This window comes from Podarcis erhardii (genome assembly GCF_964252035.2).
Source record: "Podarcis erhardii genome assembly, chromosome: 2".
In the NCBI taxonomy this organism is placed as follows: Eukaryota; Metazoa; Chordata; class Lepidosauria; order Squamata; family Lacertidae; genus Podarcis; species Podarcis erhardii.
The window spans coordinates 76,476,386-76,492,400 of NC_138498.1; the positions used below are offsets into that span (position 1 = coordinate 76,476,386).

The 16,015-nt window shown below is 42.6% G+C and overlaps 1 protein-coding gene across 3 annotated transcripts in view; it reads left to right on the plus strand.

Moving 5' to 3' along the window:
* The window catches only part of STAB1 (stabilin 1), a 93,090-nt gene that overhangs the window by 25,312 nt on the left and 51,763 nt on the right, over window positions 1-16,015 (plus strand). For all 3 annotated transcript variants that reach the window (XM_081851618.1, XM_081851617.1, XM_081851619.1), the window contains 11 exons: window positions 542-595; window positions 2,986-3,066; window positions 3,403-3,561; window positions 5,090-5,152; window positions 5,572-5,673; window positions 7,770-7,856; window positions 8,579-8,690; window positions 10,622-10,808; window positions 11,739-11,832; window positions 13,644-13,802; window positions 15,661-15,756. In XM_081851618.1, coding sequence (XP_081707744.1) covers window positions 542-595; window positions 2,986-3,066; window positions 3,403-3,561; window positions 5,090-5,152; window positions 5,572-5,673; window positions 7,770-7,856; window positions 8,579-8,690; window positions 10,622-10,808; window positions 11,739-11,832; window positions 13,644-13,802; window positions 15,661-15,756 — 1,194 coding nt within the window. The remainder of the gene's footprint in view (window positions 1-541; window positions 596-2,985; window positions 3,067-3,402; window positions 3,562-5,089; window positions 5,153-5,571; window positions 5,674-7,769; window positions 7,857-8,578; window positions 8,691-10,621; window positions 10,809-11,738; window positions 11,833-13,643; window positions 13,803-15,660; window positions 15,757-16,015) is intronic.

The following is a 16,015-nucleotide window of genomic DNA, read 5'->3' on the forward strand; positions in this document are numbered from 1 at the left end:
AATCTGAAGTCTGTTTCAAAATATAACCTTCTGGCTTTAAAAATGTGGAAGGTGGGGAAAGCCAGATTCTCTTTTGCATTGTTGCGGTACACAGACCAGAGATCAAGGAGTAAACTTTTTGTGTCCAACAGACTTCCTTCCTATCATCCTTTAGTCCTTGTTAGTCAGCATCTTCCGTCCTTGCTATTTGGCCCCTTAGTCTTGCTTGAATGTTCTGAATTTGCAAAAAAATGCAAGCATGCTATTAAAAGGAAGTCTGCTTGAAGCATCCGTAGAAAGCTGTCTACTGTGCAAAATGTCAGCCTCCTGGTATGTGAAATGTGAACTCTTCTAGGGTACAAAGTTCCCCTTGACATATTTGTAGTGAAAACTCTGTTGTCCATCCTTTTGTAATGCAGTAAGAAACTGATTTTTTTAAAAAGATGCACAGTATAATCTGCAGGCACAAGCATTTGGTATTTACATTAGCAATCAGGTGCCCATTACTGTAGTTCTGCAAAATGTCTAGGGAGAGTGTGTAATTGCTTTCTTCCTGCTTTAGGGAATAAACAAGCTCCAGGAACTTGTGAAGCATCATATCTACACAAAAGCAGCGGTAAGGCATATCTGTTTCCAGCTTGTGTGTGTGTTTTCCCCACTACATCTGTGAGGTAGAATGAAATTAAGGCAGCCTTCTATATTACTAGTTCTTAAAACAAAATGCTTAGTTATTTGGCTTTCATTTCTGCATTGTCCAGACTAAGGAGAAGTGAAACTCAATTCTGTTAAAACGTTTGCTATTTCCCAACATGGATGCTTTTGCTATCGCTTGACTTTTTCCTTCAATGACACAAACTATTTTTTATTAAATACGCTGGGGCTGGTGATAGTTCCAGCAACATCTGCATGACCACAGGTTCCCCATCCCTGTTGTAAAGAGATCCTGTAGGCCTAGTTCACACACAAACGGCATGCGAGAGGATTAAGCTGGTAAATCTTATCTTAAGCTTTATCTGGACTGTACCATGTCCTACTGGAGGAGGCAAGGAAAAGGCTGCATAGGTGAATTTACTTCTCTTGAATTTTCTTGCATGCCAAAAATTTAATGTCAAGGGTAGGCCCATGCAGAGCTTATTTGAGGCTTGGGGAGGGTGTCCTCTGTCAGCTAGGTGGCACAAGGTGTTCTTGACCTGAGAGCATTAAGTCTTGCAGGTCCTTGGCATGGACCCCATCCAGTGTAGCCCTCCAAGGCCTAGGGCAAGGGTACCCGGCTGCCCCCACCCCCCTGCATGAGCCTGTTCAATGAGATATGAGTGGGAACATTCAGCCATGCAATTGCATTCTTGCTATCTTAAGTGGTACAGTCCAGGAACAATTTTACCATCACAAGTGCTGAAGGCGTGAACTAGGCATTAGTTTACCATAGCCAAACATTAACTTGTATTTACGCTGGTATGGACTGTAAATGCATAGGAATCTTTAAATCTCTTTGTGCTTTATTCACTGCACATGAAATTTATTTTGAAAAGTTGGAGCTCTTTCGGCCATATGTATATCCTGCAGGTGTTACATGAAGCTCTTTTAAGTACTGATGTCATTTTAATAACAGGAAGTCCTGTATATTGATTTTGAAATATTCAAAATATGCTCCCTCACGCTGTCTCCTGCAGCCCTTTCCCTTTCAAAAACACCCAGCAGCTGCTATGTGTGTATCATAGACCTATCTGCAAATCTGCCAATGACTGGCTTGGTCACTGAGCAAAATTCTTCCTCTCTAGGTGGTTGATCCAGGGCTTGGTATGAAACTTCATCACGAGATTCTTGCTAAATAAAAAATGAAAATGGGGAAGAAAATGCCTGCACAGGGGAACAAAAATCACCCCACTGCCCCAAATCAGACTTGTTGGTATTTTATTTAAGGCACTAATAAGTATGCCAATATGTGTAACACTGGATATGTTGCCATAAGAACACTGAGAGAGAAGCCAACGATAGGAGATGGTCTTGGAGCTATAAATTGCCAGGGCTTCTATGTCAGGAAAAGGGGACAGTTACCAGAAACAAATTCAACTGAGCATTTGGAAACTGACAAGAAGGGAATAACTCTACATAGTTTGGATTAACAAAGGTCTGGGACACTTGCTATGAGGAAATATGATCTTGCTTGATCAGCCTGTTGCTTGAACTACAAAGCTGGATGTTTATTCATAAATAATAATATGCCAGACTGGGGAGCATATATAATTTCTATTAATCATGATGTCTAAAACTGAACAGTATTAAACTCCAGCATTCTGTCTAACTTAAACGTACCTCAACCATTTTGTGTCCCCTATATCATTTTGTGCAAGAAGATACAAATGTCTTGCTCTCAGGATAGTTTAGAAGGTTTTGGGAGGCTGCATGTTCTGCGAAGAGGAAGTACTTTAGCTATTTTTGTCCGTCCCTCCCCCCACCTTTTTGATAGAGAAAATTACTGATGATCAGATGCTGGTAGCAGTAGGCAGGATGTCTTGAATGGCCTGCATATCAGATTTTAGATTTGTGGTGATGCAGGGTCAAGGTCTCTGAAATTACAACCCAACAGATCTGTCCAAGGAAATAGATACATGAGAGAGAAAACCAATCTTGAGCTAAAATGAAGTGCAATCTAGAACGAGGGATTTACCAGTAGAGTTGCGTGGTTTTCTGGAGTTCTGCAAGGATTCTGACTCCTAATTACTTAGCATCCACAAGAACAAAAAATCCTCTCCTCACCCCCTTCTTAGGCTATGTACACATTGCAGCTTAAAATGCAGCAAGGATATTCCCGTCCCCCTGCATTCCAAGTCGCATTTGCATGCTGTTGTACATGCTAAAATGGGAGTGGGGGTGTCTTCAGCCAACATGCACTGCATTACCTGTTTGGTTTTTGTGCCCTTGTGTTTTGATTGCCACATGGAAGTAGAAAGTGTTGGTTCAGAAAGCTCCTGATAGTGTAAATAAAATATGAACAATATTTTCCAGGTAGACGTAGAAACGCTGATTACCTTGCCACAGATTTTGACCATGGCAAATCAGGTTCTGACAATCCATTTCAGTGAGGAGGTAAGTGTTTCATAACAGTTGGAATTAACTGTTGTTAATTCATTTGGCGGGGAACTGCTTAGATAAATGCATAGGATTTTGACTTGGTTTTAGCTTCATTCCAGAGACATTAAAACAGGTTTTTGTAAAACGGTTAATTTTCTAAATCCTTCCTCTATCAAACTGTAGTTTATTAAGAGTACTATGAATTGTAGCTCTGTAAGGGGTGTACCACAGTTCCCGAGATCCTTTGGAAGTTAAATGTGTGAAGTGTAAGCAAAGGCCAGTTTACTGACCTATCTGCTTTGCAAAGCTCTGTTTTGGCCATTAACTTCCAAATTGTTTCTTTTTACACAGGGAAGAATTCTGTTAGGTGACTCTGATGTTGCCTTAAACACAAGGAATATTTTGGCATCAAATGGTATCATTCATACCTTAGATGGCATCTTCATCCCTCCATCAATCATCCCCATTCTGCCGCATAGATGCAACGAAAAGGATTATAAAGTTGTAGCGGTAAGTAATTAAGTCTATCTAGACTTTGCCTTTATTCTGGGCTGATGGGAAAAGATTGCGTATTTTTGCAATGTGAATTTCATTTTCCATCATGGCCCCCGCAGTGCAAGTTGCTTGCTTTTGGCCAGTACAACCCCTACAATCATCTCAGCACAGCTTTCCTGCAAAGTTCAGCGGTTTTCCTTAGCGTGTTTCTCATTTTAACTCGAGAGTCAAGTTTTTGGTTGTTTCTGTGGTTTTAATCTTCCACATTATAACCCACAATATTTCTGACTCAGAAAGCAGTTTGGCTTTTCAGAGGCCATCCCCTTGCGATTCCTTTGAGAGCTGGCCCTTCCTGTTGACACAGCCTCTGCCAACGGGTCTGATGATGATGTTTCATCATGCGCTTGGAACATCTGCTTCCTGTTGCCTAGATGGAGAAGCAGACAGGGCTTCTAGGCACGGACTTTACATTGCTCCTTACTGTAGTTGCGGCAGCTGCAAAAAGCAGATACTTTAAGAGGGGCTTCAAGCTGCATTTTATTTGTTTGTTTTAAAATTAAGTCCATTGGAAAAGCTCTCCCCTGGCTTTGTAAATGACTTCCACAGGGAGAGGAGACTTTTTGAGATGTTTGCTACCAAGCAGCACAGAGAAAATGTGTATTACACATGGGGTATATTCTTAGTAGGTGACTGGTCTGCCTTCATTGCTGCTATTGTTACTGCTCAGTCAATATACTGGGTACAATCTGTTAGTAAATACTGTACATCTTTTGCTTAAAACATTTTGGTATTAGCAGTGTGCACACACACCAGGCAAAGACATTCTTCTCCTCCCAGACCTTTGGCTAATTAAACAATGTATGCCCTTTTAAACTGTGTATGTGGCTTGCTTTTTTATCATTTTTGTTTGTTACTATGTCACACATGTTTGTATTTTCAAATTGTAAACCTCCAGGGTGATATCTAAATTTAATAAACAACAGTAATAATAATATTATATCTCCTCCTTCCACTATCTGTAGTGACATTTATTTGTATCAAATTTGTATACCTCCCTTCATCCAAAAATCCCAGGGCGGTTCACACAGGTTTATTCAAGATAAAAACGCAAAGTACATAATAAAAACAAGAACAATACCACCCCCACCCCACAAAGCAATAACCATCACCACCACCACCCCTGATCCCACAAACATTTAAAAGGATATGGTATGTTAATCAGCCCAAAGCCTAGTTGAAGAGGAATGTTTTGGCCTGGCACTTAAAGGTGTATAATGAAGGTGTTGGAGAACCACCCTGGGGAGAGTGTTCCACAAACAGAGACACACTGCAGAAAAGGCCCATCCTCGTGTTGCCACCCTCTGGACCTCTCATGAAGGAGGCACACGAAGAAGGGCTTCCAATTATGATTGCAGGGTCCGGGTAGGTCCATATGGGGAGAGGCTGTCCTTGAAGTACTGTGGTCCTGAGCCGTTTATGAACTCAGGTGTGTGTTTGACTTTTTTCATGCAGTAAGAATTCCTACTCTTGATTTCTGTTTCAGGGATCTTGTGTGGACTGTAGTGCCCTTAATACCAGTGTCTGCCCACCTGAAAGCACAGTTATGGTAAACAATTCTTAGTTTTGTTTATGGTTATGGTGGGTTTTGGTCCTCACGAAACAAAGCTTATTAAAAGCTGCTTACAGAATTGTGTTTTACTTCCTTTCTCTTTCTAAAGTAGGAAAATACCATGTGACATTCTGGCTTTTAACCAAAGAAACTTGTTTGTGACACGGTTTCTGCTGTATCTTCATTGTTCTTCCTTATCATGAGGTGAACCAGAGAGCTATCTCAGAGGGCATGATCTGTATTGACTGTCAAGAGAGGAAGTGGTTTTCCTGCCTTTTCCTGACAGACATGCTGACGGTCCAGTTCACCTTGACTTCCCCCCAGTGAACTTCCTCTGGCTAGCACAACATGATGGATATACATCAAACATGTGTGAAAAGTGCTCTTTGTACTCACAATCTGTTTCATTTCCAAAGGCCGAGGGGATCTTTCCAGGGGAGTGTGTATACATTCATGACCCATTAGGCTTGAACATTATGAAGAAGGGTTGCAAAAGAAACTGCAACCAAACTGTGGTGGTAAGTATAAGGCACATAACTAATTGTTGCAGTGTGATTTGCTCCTGTTCATGATTTTGTGAGCCAGCCATGCTCTCATCTAGGATATTCCTGGTTTTCCTTTTCCCACCGCAACAGTCAACCAGCATTCTGTGCTTGCTGGTTATGCTCAGTCCTCACTGGATTGTTTTGGGTTTTCCTGCGTCTGGGGTTGTTTCCCCTGCTAAATACTTCTTTTGTGGTTCTGCGAAACCTGGGTGCACCCCAAGCCACCTCCTTGTGCATGGCTGGTTCCATTTTGGAGAATGGGTTTGTTATTAGAAGGTAAGGTGCTGTTGTGCAACACATTTCTAGCAGGCCTACTGGACAGTGCTAAGTTCATAGCAGAAAAGCCATAGGAAAAGAGAGTTGCCATGTCTGAGGAAGGCCTCATCTTTTCTATGAAATATTTTCAAAAAGTTGCCAGAGATGATGTTATGCCTGTCGGCCCACAGAGTTCCAGAGGCTGGTTTTGTGGGCACTGGAGGCAAAGTTTTCTTGCTTGCTTGTGCTCCCAGTGGCAAATGGCATCAGTTCCCTGGTGAGGGCTGGACAAAGAATCCCCTTCATCATTTATACGGCTATTTGGCAGGGAACACAGGCCTCTTTATTAAGACAATAAACAAACAAATGAACAAAGACCAATCTCTCTCTGTCCCTCTCATGAGGAGAGTCAGTTCTTTTATGGAATATATGGCGAAGATCTTCCTTAGGAAGGGGTGAAGAATAGGGGGAAGGGCACTGGACAGCCCCAGCTTGTGCACGTCCCTTTTCACAATTGCTGGGTGATTCCAAATGGTTGCTATTTTTGAGTGGGATTCACTGGCAAATTCATGTTGTGCAGTTACAGTTGGCTGGGAAGTGTTACACAGGAAGCCCTCTTCACCAAAAGCTTACAACAAGGAAAGTAATGGGGAAGTTGACTGGAAAGTGTGGGGTATTATTAAGTATTATGATTTATGAAATTTCTATACCACCCTTTGTCCGAAGATCACAGGGCAGTTTACAAAATAAAAGCACAAAAATACATACCATAATAACAAACAATAACCCCCACACAACAGTTTAAAAGGCCACATAGATTGTTCATTTAGCCAAAGGCCTGGGAGAAGAGGAATGTTTTTTGCCCAGCACCTAAAGATACATAACAAAGGTGCCAAGTGAACCTCCCTGGGGAGAGCATTCCACATCACACTTGCTTTAATGCAATTTTTAAAAATCTTTATTTTTAGATGTGCAAATTGTTCAAATTTGGTTGTGTTTTTGATATGTTTTATTTATTGTTTAGGATTACTTTTGTTACATTTGTAATTATGTAAATCAGGCTTCCTCAAACTCAGCCTTCCAAATGTTTTGAGACTACAATTCCCCTCATCCCTGACCACTGGTCCTGCTAGCTAGGGATCATGGGAATTGTAGGCCAAAAACATCTGGAGGGCTGAGGTTGAGGAAGCCTGGTGTAAATCTTTTCATGCTGTAAGGTGCCTTGAGCATGGTTTTAACTATGGGAAGGTGGCATACAAGGTGGTGGTGATGATCAACATCAACTAACTTTCCCACAAACAAATCAGAATGAATGTTCATTAAATAGCCAATGCCATCCAACCTCCCTGCAAATAAATCAAGATAAGTACTCGCTGAACCAATTGTTTGGAAGCAGCCAGCAAAGCAGTGTCCTGTAGTTCCCTGGAATTAAAATGAAGCAAGATGTTAGAACAGGGGTCAGCAACCTTTTTCAGCTGTCGGCCAGTCCACCATCCCTCAGACCATGTGGTAGGCCGGACTATATTTTGAAGGGAAAAAATGAACGAATTCCTATGCCCCACAAATAACCCAGAGATGCATTTTAAATAAAAACAAACATTCTACTCATGTAAAAACATGCTGATTCCCAGACTGTCTGTGGGCTGGATTGAGAAGGCGATTAGGCCACATCCGGCCCACGGGCCTTAGGTTGCCTACCCCTGGGTTAGAAGTTGAAACTGCTATCAAATGTGTGCAGTCTGTTTAATCATCAGGGCTGATGAGTGTAAGTGAACTTGAACATCGTTCAAGTGATGTAATTAATGTCTTGCTAGGTGCCTGGATGCTGCAAAGGGTTCTTTGGTTCTTCCTGCACCCCATGTCCTAGTGGATTTACCAATCCGTGCTATGGCAAAGGAACTGTAAGTAGCAAAGACTCTCCTGGGTTGTTGGAAAGATTGGTTATTAACTTGTCATCAGATCCCTTACTACTGTATAGTCTTCAGCTAATTTATCTGAAGGGACATGTGTATGAGCCATGCCCCTTTGTAATCCATTTTGATCCAGGTGTTAACCTAGTAACATCAGGAACTTCCAAAAGAAACCAAAGCTATAAATAAAGTGCGAACAAGAATGTTTTCAAATGCCTCATGAAAGTTAGTGGCAGAAGGAGGCCCATCTCACTCAGGAGGGCATTCCACCAACATTGAAAAGACTTCAGCTAAACAATCAGAGCTTCCCGCAAAGAGTCGTGGGAGTTGTAGTTTGTTAAATGTGCTGTTAGGAGACCCCTATTCCCCTCATAGAGCTATGATTCTCAGAGCTCCCTGGGAAGAGGTATTGATTATTAAATGACTCTGGTTTGTTTTTTTCTGTATTAGGGGATTAGGGATCTCCCAACAACTCACAGTACCCTTAGCAGATCTCAGTTCCTAGGATCCTTTGGCGAAAGCTGCAACTGCTTAAAGTGTTACGACACAGCTGCAAATGTATTGTGCAGATGAGGCTGACGTGCCTATAGTTTCCAAGAGGATCTCCCAGCTCCTAAACCATTGCATAGTACCCTACAGTTACAATATTCTGTGTTTTGTCTTGCGACATCATATCCCATTTAGCACACTGAAATCCATTTTTTTCTCTCCAGTGCAACGATGGGATTCGTGGGAATGGCCAGTGCCACTGCCATGAGAATTTCAGAGGAATTGCCTGCCACATTTGTTCAAACCCAAACAAGCACGGAGAGAACTGTGATGAAGGTCTGTGACTCTGAATCTGCAGGAAAGCAACCCTGATGGGTGACGGGAAACCTCAGGCAGGGTAAATCAAGGCTGGGGATATTTGAGACCGTGATCAGGACTTTTCCCCTTGAGAACAGCACTAGTATAGTGGCAAAAGGACAGTTTTTAGATACATTGATGTTAGAGTTCTGTAATTTATTTTTACATAGGGATGCAAAGGGGTGGGGTTTTTTTTGGGGGGGGGTTGGAACATTCTGATAGCAGCTATCCTCAGGGCTCTCTTGGACATGGAGATCTGAAGGTGCCAGTAAGAGGAGGAATCCAGTTTCTTGCTGGCATGTTCTGATACAGCCAGGGCTAAACTGAGAGTTCTGAGGCCTCTCTCGCCTACCTAGAAGCCATAACCTTTAACTCGGGGAGTCTTTAACTTTCTTGCAATGAGTGACCTCATGAAACTTGAGAGCGGATAGCAGAGAGTGTGGACCAATGGTCTGACTCTGTATAAGGCAGTTTCCAGTATTCCGTACTTGGGTGCCCAGCTGCAGAGTCCCCCCACCTAGTGCGCCTGACTACTGAGTAGTAAATGAATGGATACAACTGTCCAGGATTTAAAAATGGCCACCATTTTATTGATTTCAGATGTAGGAAGCCTTGTCATAGGTATTGGGTGTGTATCAGCTTCCCTGCTGGGGACTGAGGCATGACAGGGTTTATTTGGGGGTGGATCCGTTGCAAAACACGGGTTTACGTGAATGGCTCCCAAATACTGAGGGAAGCTCTGTGACCCTGCTAGCCGTATGCAACTGGCTCTTTGGACACAGACTTCCCTCCAGTCCCCTATAACGAGGTACCCTGTTATTGATGCTGCAGCAAATGGGGTGGGTGAGTCACCACTTCACCACACCCTGGTGGGATGAAAGACTATAGGATTCCGTGCAAGGCCTAAACTGCCATAGTTGTGACTACTGCTATGGGGAAGGTGAAACCTTTTATTCGGCCTCGAATACAGCGACCGTCAGAAGACCACAGCAAAGCCCTCCTAGCTGAATAGAAAATGGTTAGAGCAGTAATAGACTATTAATGCAGGGAGGGAAAGGGTGGGTGACACTCCCGGCCAATTTGCTGCCCCACTCAGGGGTCGGCTGGGCTAAGTAGATGGTGGGCGGACCTGAAGGAAGCCACACCACACACACCCGGGCCTCCCTCAGGTCCGCTTGCCACACCATACCCCCCCTGGAGCCGCCATGGATTGGCCCATTTGAATAAACGGGTTTTGGTAGGAACCCCGTAACCCTCTGTGGTGGCTGGGGGGGGGGGGAGGCAACCAAAGATGGTGCGGCACACTTGGAAGGAGAGGAGGCACTGTGTCAGGCAGCAATCACTGCTTAATGTGAAGAGTGGTAAGCGGCCATTGTAGACATTCTACATTTTGGGAGCTACTAATATAGAACTGGGTAGCTTCTGTTCTGTGTGTAGCAACACTGTGTGGTAAGCTGCCAGAACTTCACTTGGAACACCTTCCTGTCGGTCAAGTATTTTCAGACTCCCAACTGGCCATAGAATTATAGAATGGTGCCCACTAGGACTGTGCCAGTAAGCCATTCTGGATAGGAAAAGCTATAAAAGACTTCCTGTCTGGGATAGATTTGCACCGGAGCAGCAGACTCTTCCTTGGTGTGTTCCCATATGTTCCTTGACTCCAGTGGCTCAGCCTTGATACTGCAGTATCTAGGCATAGAATCATAGAATCATAGAGTTGGAAGAGACCACAAGGGCCATCGAGTCCAACCCCCTGCCAAGCAGGAAATCTCCAAGCAGGCATCTCCTTGTGGTGACCAAAGTGGCTTGACAGAATTTACAGTTATTTAAGAAAGTATGTGGTAGAAATACAAAAGTAAATGTTGTCATGGTGGTTTAGCAGCTGAACTTATTCTCTCTCTGTCTGGCAGATTGTGGCTGTGTCCATGGAGTTTGTGATAACAGACCTGGAAGCAAGGGCGTGTGCCAGCCTGGGTCATGTAAAGCGGGCTACAGCGGGGAATTTTGTGACAGGAGCTCTCAGAATTGTGCTTCTTCCAATGATGCCCCTCTGAATTGCCATTTGAATGCAGTCTGCATCCGGAACGATACTGTAAGGTATGCCTCTTCACTGATGTAGCCTGTTTCTTCGGGCATTATTATTATTATTATTATTATTATTATTATTATTATTATTACCATTTATTAATTTTATAATAACCAAAAACCAAAAACACACACATCACAATCAAAATCATACATCTTTATTGACTTTCCTCCTACTCCCCCTGCCATTATTTTATACTTACTTATACACATCCACAAAATATTATACTCTTTAAAACCTTATGCATGTTATTACAAGTAACCTTTAAAAGTCCAACTAATGTAAAAGCCAATACACAAAGCTTGCTAATTATGCCTTGAACATTTCCCCTTTTTAAAAAAAGAAAAGAAAGAAAAACAGTGTCCTTTTTCTTTCTAGGGTTTCAAATTGTCTAATATGTCCAGCACAGTTCATTAGTTTGTTTTGCCAATCTCCTTCATCTTCTTTCTTCTATAGGGATGGGCAGCTAGACTAGGGATAGAACCCTTCCCCAATTTGAATTGTGGGAGATGTGTATCACTTTTCCTTCCACCACCTCCCCCTGCCTTGCCAGTCATGTCCTCTCTCCTGAACACTTATTGGGCAAGTCTAGAGAAAATATCATCAGTTATATTCTGCCCTTTGAGAAGCAATTTTCCAAAGAGTCGGAGAAGAGAGATTCAGAGTAATGCAAACTGATATATTATTTGCCCTCACCCTCCCCATGCCTGAGAAAAGTTTTTAATGACTTTAAGGCTAGGGAAAAAGGAGAAAAGAGGTATTTTTAAACAATCAGGATTCAGAGTTTGTTTCCTAAGTATGGTACACAGGAATGTACATGCTTGCAACCGTTCCTCTGAACAGTATTTGCTTAAACTGAATGACAAGATGTCAATAGACATTCCTGCTTTGTGATTTAACAGTTGCCTTTGTTTATTTATAAACCTTTGTTTATTTCCAAGGTGCATCTGTCTTGATGGATATGAAGGGGATGGGTTTTCATGTGAGCCTATTGATGTCTGCAGCAAGCCAGAACGGGGAGGATGTTCAAAAAATGTATGTTGGTAAAGCTTTTTGTACTGATTGACTAATTTTTGTTCATCTTTAGTCTGCTTCTTCCGAAGAGTGTGCCCTGAGAAAGATACTTTAGAATAAATCACTAGCGCCTAGAGCCAAGGATCAGGGTTTTTCCTGGCTTTCACTCAAACTGGCTATCAATGAAGTCGTAGGATTGAAATGATGCTATCGTTAGAGTCATGGCATGGACATTCATGATTTGTTCATAATGTTTTGAAAACTTTATGTGTGTTGAATAGTTTTGTCTTATTTTTAAATGTACAAGTGATAGGAAACTGAGTAAAAAACATATGTTGCAATGTTTTTTAGTGTGGACCAAAGGGGCAAACAATATTTCATACCCATTTGTCTTGACTTATTATTTTAACAGAAAACCTGAACAAAATACTGGTAGTGGTTGGTTGGGCAGGTGGGGAGAGAAGCCTAACCATTTCTCATTTGGTTATTTTCCTGTTTGAAATTGGACCCCCCACCATAATTTTTGCCCTGCAATTGAAAATATCTAAGGCCCTGTATCTTTTGCTCTTCTGCAAGGAGCAATTTTGGGAAGAAAAACAGCCCAAGAAAGGGTTAAGCAGCAGCCTGTTCTAACAGCCTCCTGTGGCTGCTTTTTGTAGAAATAAAAATGGAAGAAAAAAGTTAAATATAACTGATCTTTAGGGGTAGTTTGGTCCTATTTCTGTTACTTCTAGAGCATTTTTGCATACTACAGTGGTACCTCGGGTTACATACGCTTCAGGTTACAGACTCCGCTAACCCGGAAATATTACTTCGGGTTAAGAACTTTGCTTCAGGATGAGAACAGAAATCGCACAACAGTGGCGTGGCGGTAGTGGGAGGCCCTATTAGCTAAAGTGGTGCTTCAGGTTAAGAACAGCTTCAGGTTAAGAACAGACCTCCAGAACTAATTAAGTTCTTAACCTGAGGTACCACTGTACTGCCAAAGGATGCATACAGAAGGACGCTATGTTGTTTTTAATAATCTCTAGTGTGGGTGAGGTCTGCAAGAAGAGACTAGATGTGAATTTAGTGTGACAGCTTTGAAGTGAGACAAAAGCAGTTACCACAAACCTTGGAAAAGCTGAAGCCAATCTTTTCAAGAAAGTTCTGTGCTATCCTATTTCAGTTTTTGGATATTACCCCCGCCCCCCCAAAAAAACCTTTAATTTTGATAGTCAAAGGAAAATTGAAATTTCTTTGAAAGCATAAACAGGGAATGCATATCTCATGATGTAGAGTTTTCTTTTTCCACATCTTAAAGTTGATGAGTTTCTTGACAATGGCCAAGAATGGAGACAGGTCAGGAACCAGAGCTCCTTTTTGATGGAATAGGGCACTCTCATATTTTGCCTGTATATTTTCTGCTCCACAGCTAATAGCAGCTTTAGGAAGTCAATTTAGATCAAGGTTTGTCACACAGGGGGGAATGTCAGAACCTCTTCCCCCAGCACCACAGCACAGTTCAATCCAAATCCAACCCCCAGCCTTCCTTACTGCTCTGTTAGCAGCAAAAGGGGGTTGAAGAAATGTCCAATACCTCATGTAGTTTGGACCTAAGTTGGGCAGCTAATTGCTAACGTGATGGCATTTTCTCAACACTTCAAAGCCATTTCTCTCGGTAAGCTGAGGCAGTAATTTGCAACAAAGCAATTCTATTTCTATCAAGACTTTCTTAGCAATTTGGAAAATTAAAAAAATTACTCGGATGGTGAAATATCCTTCCTTTGTTCTGTTTTGCTAGGCATGATTGTAATCCCTTCTTTATTTGCTCTTTTCCTATTTCTGATCAGGCCATGTGTACCAGTGCAGGCCCTGGAACAGCAACCTGCCAGTGTAACAAGGGCTGGACTGGGGATGGAAAGGACTGTGTTGCTATAGACAACTGTGCAATGGAAACCAGAGGAGGCTGCCACGTCAATGCTGACTGCATCTATATTGGGCCTGGACAGGTGTAGTTGGCATCCTTTGCTGTCTTGCTGAAAAATATTGGTGGATACCTGGTACATTTTACTGTGAAGATGACATAAGTGCCCTTCATACTTTAACATGTGATGGGGTATAATCACACATTTAAGAGGCTCTTGGGACTGTGCTTCTGGCTTAGCCTCTGAAATCCACACTTTAGTTACAAGCCACAAAGACCTATGTGTATAGACCTCTCCAGCTCAGACTCCTGCCCAGTGCTGAATACAGCACTGCATTGCATTCAGAAGACTTGCAGGACAAGGCATCGGACTTCCCATACCCCAACCCATATAAATAAGAGACCAATAACACTGGGTTTTGGGTAAAAACAGGCCACAACTTTATTGAATACAGATGAAAGAGGTTTGGCTTGGGCATGGGGCAATAGAAATACTTCCGGCCCGCCCACTGGAACTGACGCGTGGTCAATCCAGGCGGGGGTTCCTAAGACTTATATCAAATAGGGTGACCCTCCCCCCGCAGGGACTGCCATCTGGGGGAGTGCCTTCGGGCTTGGCCCCCCTGGGTACGCGGATATGGCCACTTCCCCCAGATCCCTTTAACGGGATACCCCAGCGTTTGGAGGGGCAGGCGGGGACTACAACCTCCCCTCTGTCCAAAACAAGGGATTGCCCCAATGCCCAACTGCCAGGGGCAGATCCAAGCGAGGCCCACCATCAGCTCCATCGGCTCCACCCCCTAGGCATAGCCAGCCTGCATCCCCATTCGCCAATGCAAAGTGCTGGCTAAGATCTGGCTCCTGATAGGCGGCGGGGGCTTATGCCTCCTCCACCTATCAGGAAGGGCACTGCCGTATGAATTCCACCTTCGGGGCCCCAGTGAAGCCTCTTCCGTCCAGCAATGCCGCTGCACCAAGAGAGGTGAGCGGACTTGTGTTCCATTGATTTATGTGTAGCCACATTGCACCTTTAACCATTTAAAATCTCTAAAAGAAAAATACACATGAAGCAAGACCTGACTTAGAACAAATTGATTTCGCTGCTATCATTATCCTTTATTTCCCTTTTGGTAGCTAATATGCTGCAGCCTACTCACAGCTATGCTAAAATCCTTTTTCTATGGGCAGCTATCACTTTTGCCCTAGGACAACCATAATATGATGTCCAGTCAACCTGGAAGCTGGGCATTTTGTTTGATTCTAGATAACATAGGTTTGATTGTATGTAAACTAGTCTACAAACTTTGCAGCTGTGGACCCAGCCTCTGACAGTAATCTGCTCTAACTGTTTTTAATTTCTGAAATTTATATTATTGTAATCTGCCCTGGCACCTGCTAATGAAGGGAGGGTAATAAAAGTTATGATAACAGTAATAACAATAATAACCAAGGCCTGCAATATTTGGGTCCCATCTCTCACTTTGTATATTGTAGTCTGTTTAAATATTTTCTTTCCTCTCTGTCTTTCCCATTGTCTTTGTTGCTCTCTTTCTCCAAAAGATGGTTGTTTGATACTAGTGCAATCCAGTCCTTCTGCAGGGCTTTCACTGGCAGGATTTATTCTTCCTGAAATTCCAGGGTGTTTCTGGTTCTGTGCATCTAGCAGTATCTGTACTACAGTCACCCAACAAAGAACAATTGTACGCAAGTGCACTGAACTTAACAACCTCAGTGTACCTTTGTTATGCTCAACATTGTTTTGTTCAGTGTAGTGCTAGCCAAATATTCCCATAGCAGCATTCAATTTTTGTTTCTATATTTCAAGGAGCTGTTGAGGAGACTTTTAAAAAGGGACATTTTTTATTTTAAAAAAATAGCAATGTTCTGGAGAAGAAATTTAAGTAACAATTGATAACCATAGTTCTTGTTGTTTCTGCTTTCAGAGCAGTTGCATATGCAAGAGAAATTACAATGGTGATGGTTACAGCTGTGACCCTGTTGCTCCTTGCTCTGTGGACAATGGTGGCTGCCATGAACTGGTAAGAAACTGGAAAAGTCCAAGAAATGCTGCTTTGTGAAAACTGCTTTTTGAAGATGGGTACTAAATGGGAGCAAACAGTAGTTTTTGAGAGGTGATGGTAGTTTGAGAAAGGCTTCTGATTTTTATGCACACACTTCTACTTTGTCCCAGAGCTGCTTCTGGCCAAATTAGGTTTTAAAGTTTTTAAAATTATTATTATTATTATTTATTACTTATACCCTGCCCATCTGGCTGGGCCTCCTCAACCACTGTGGGCA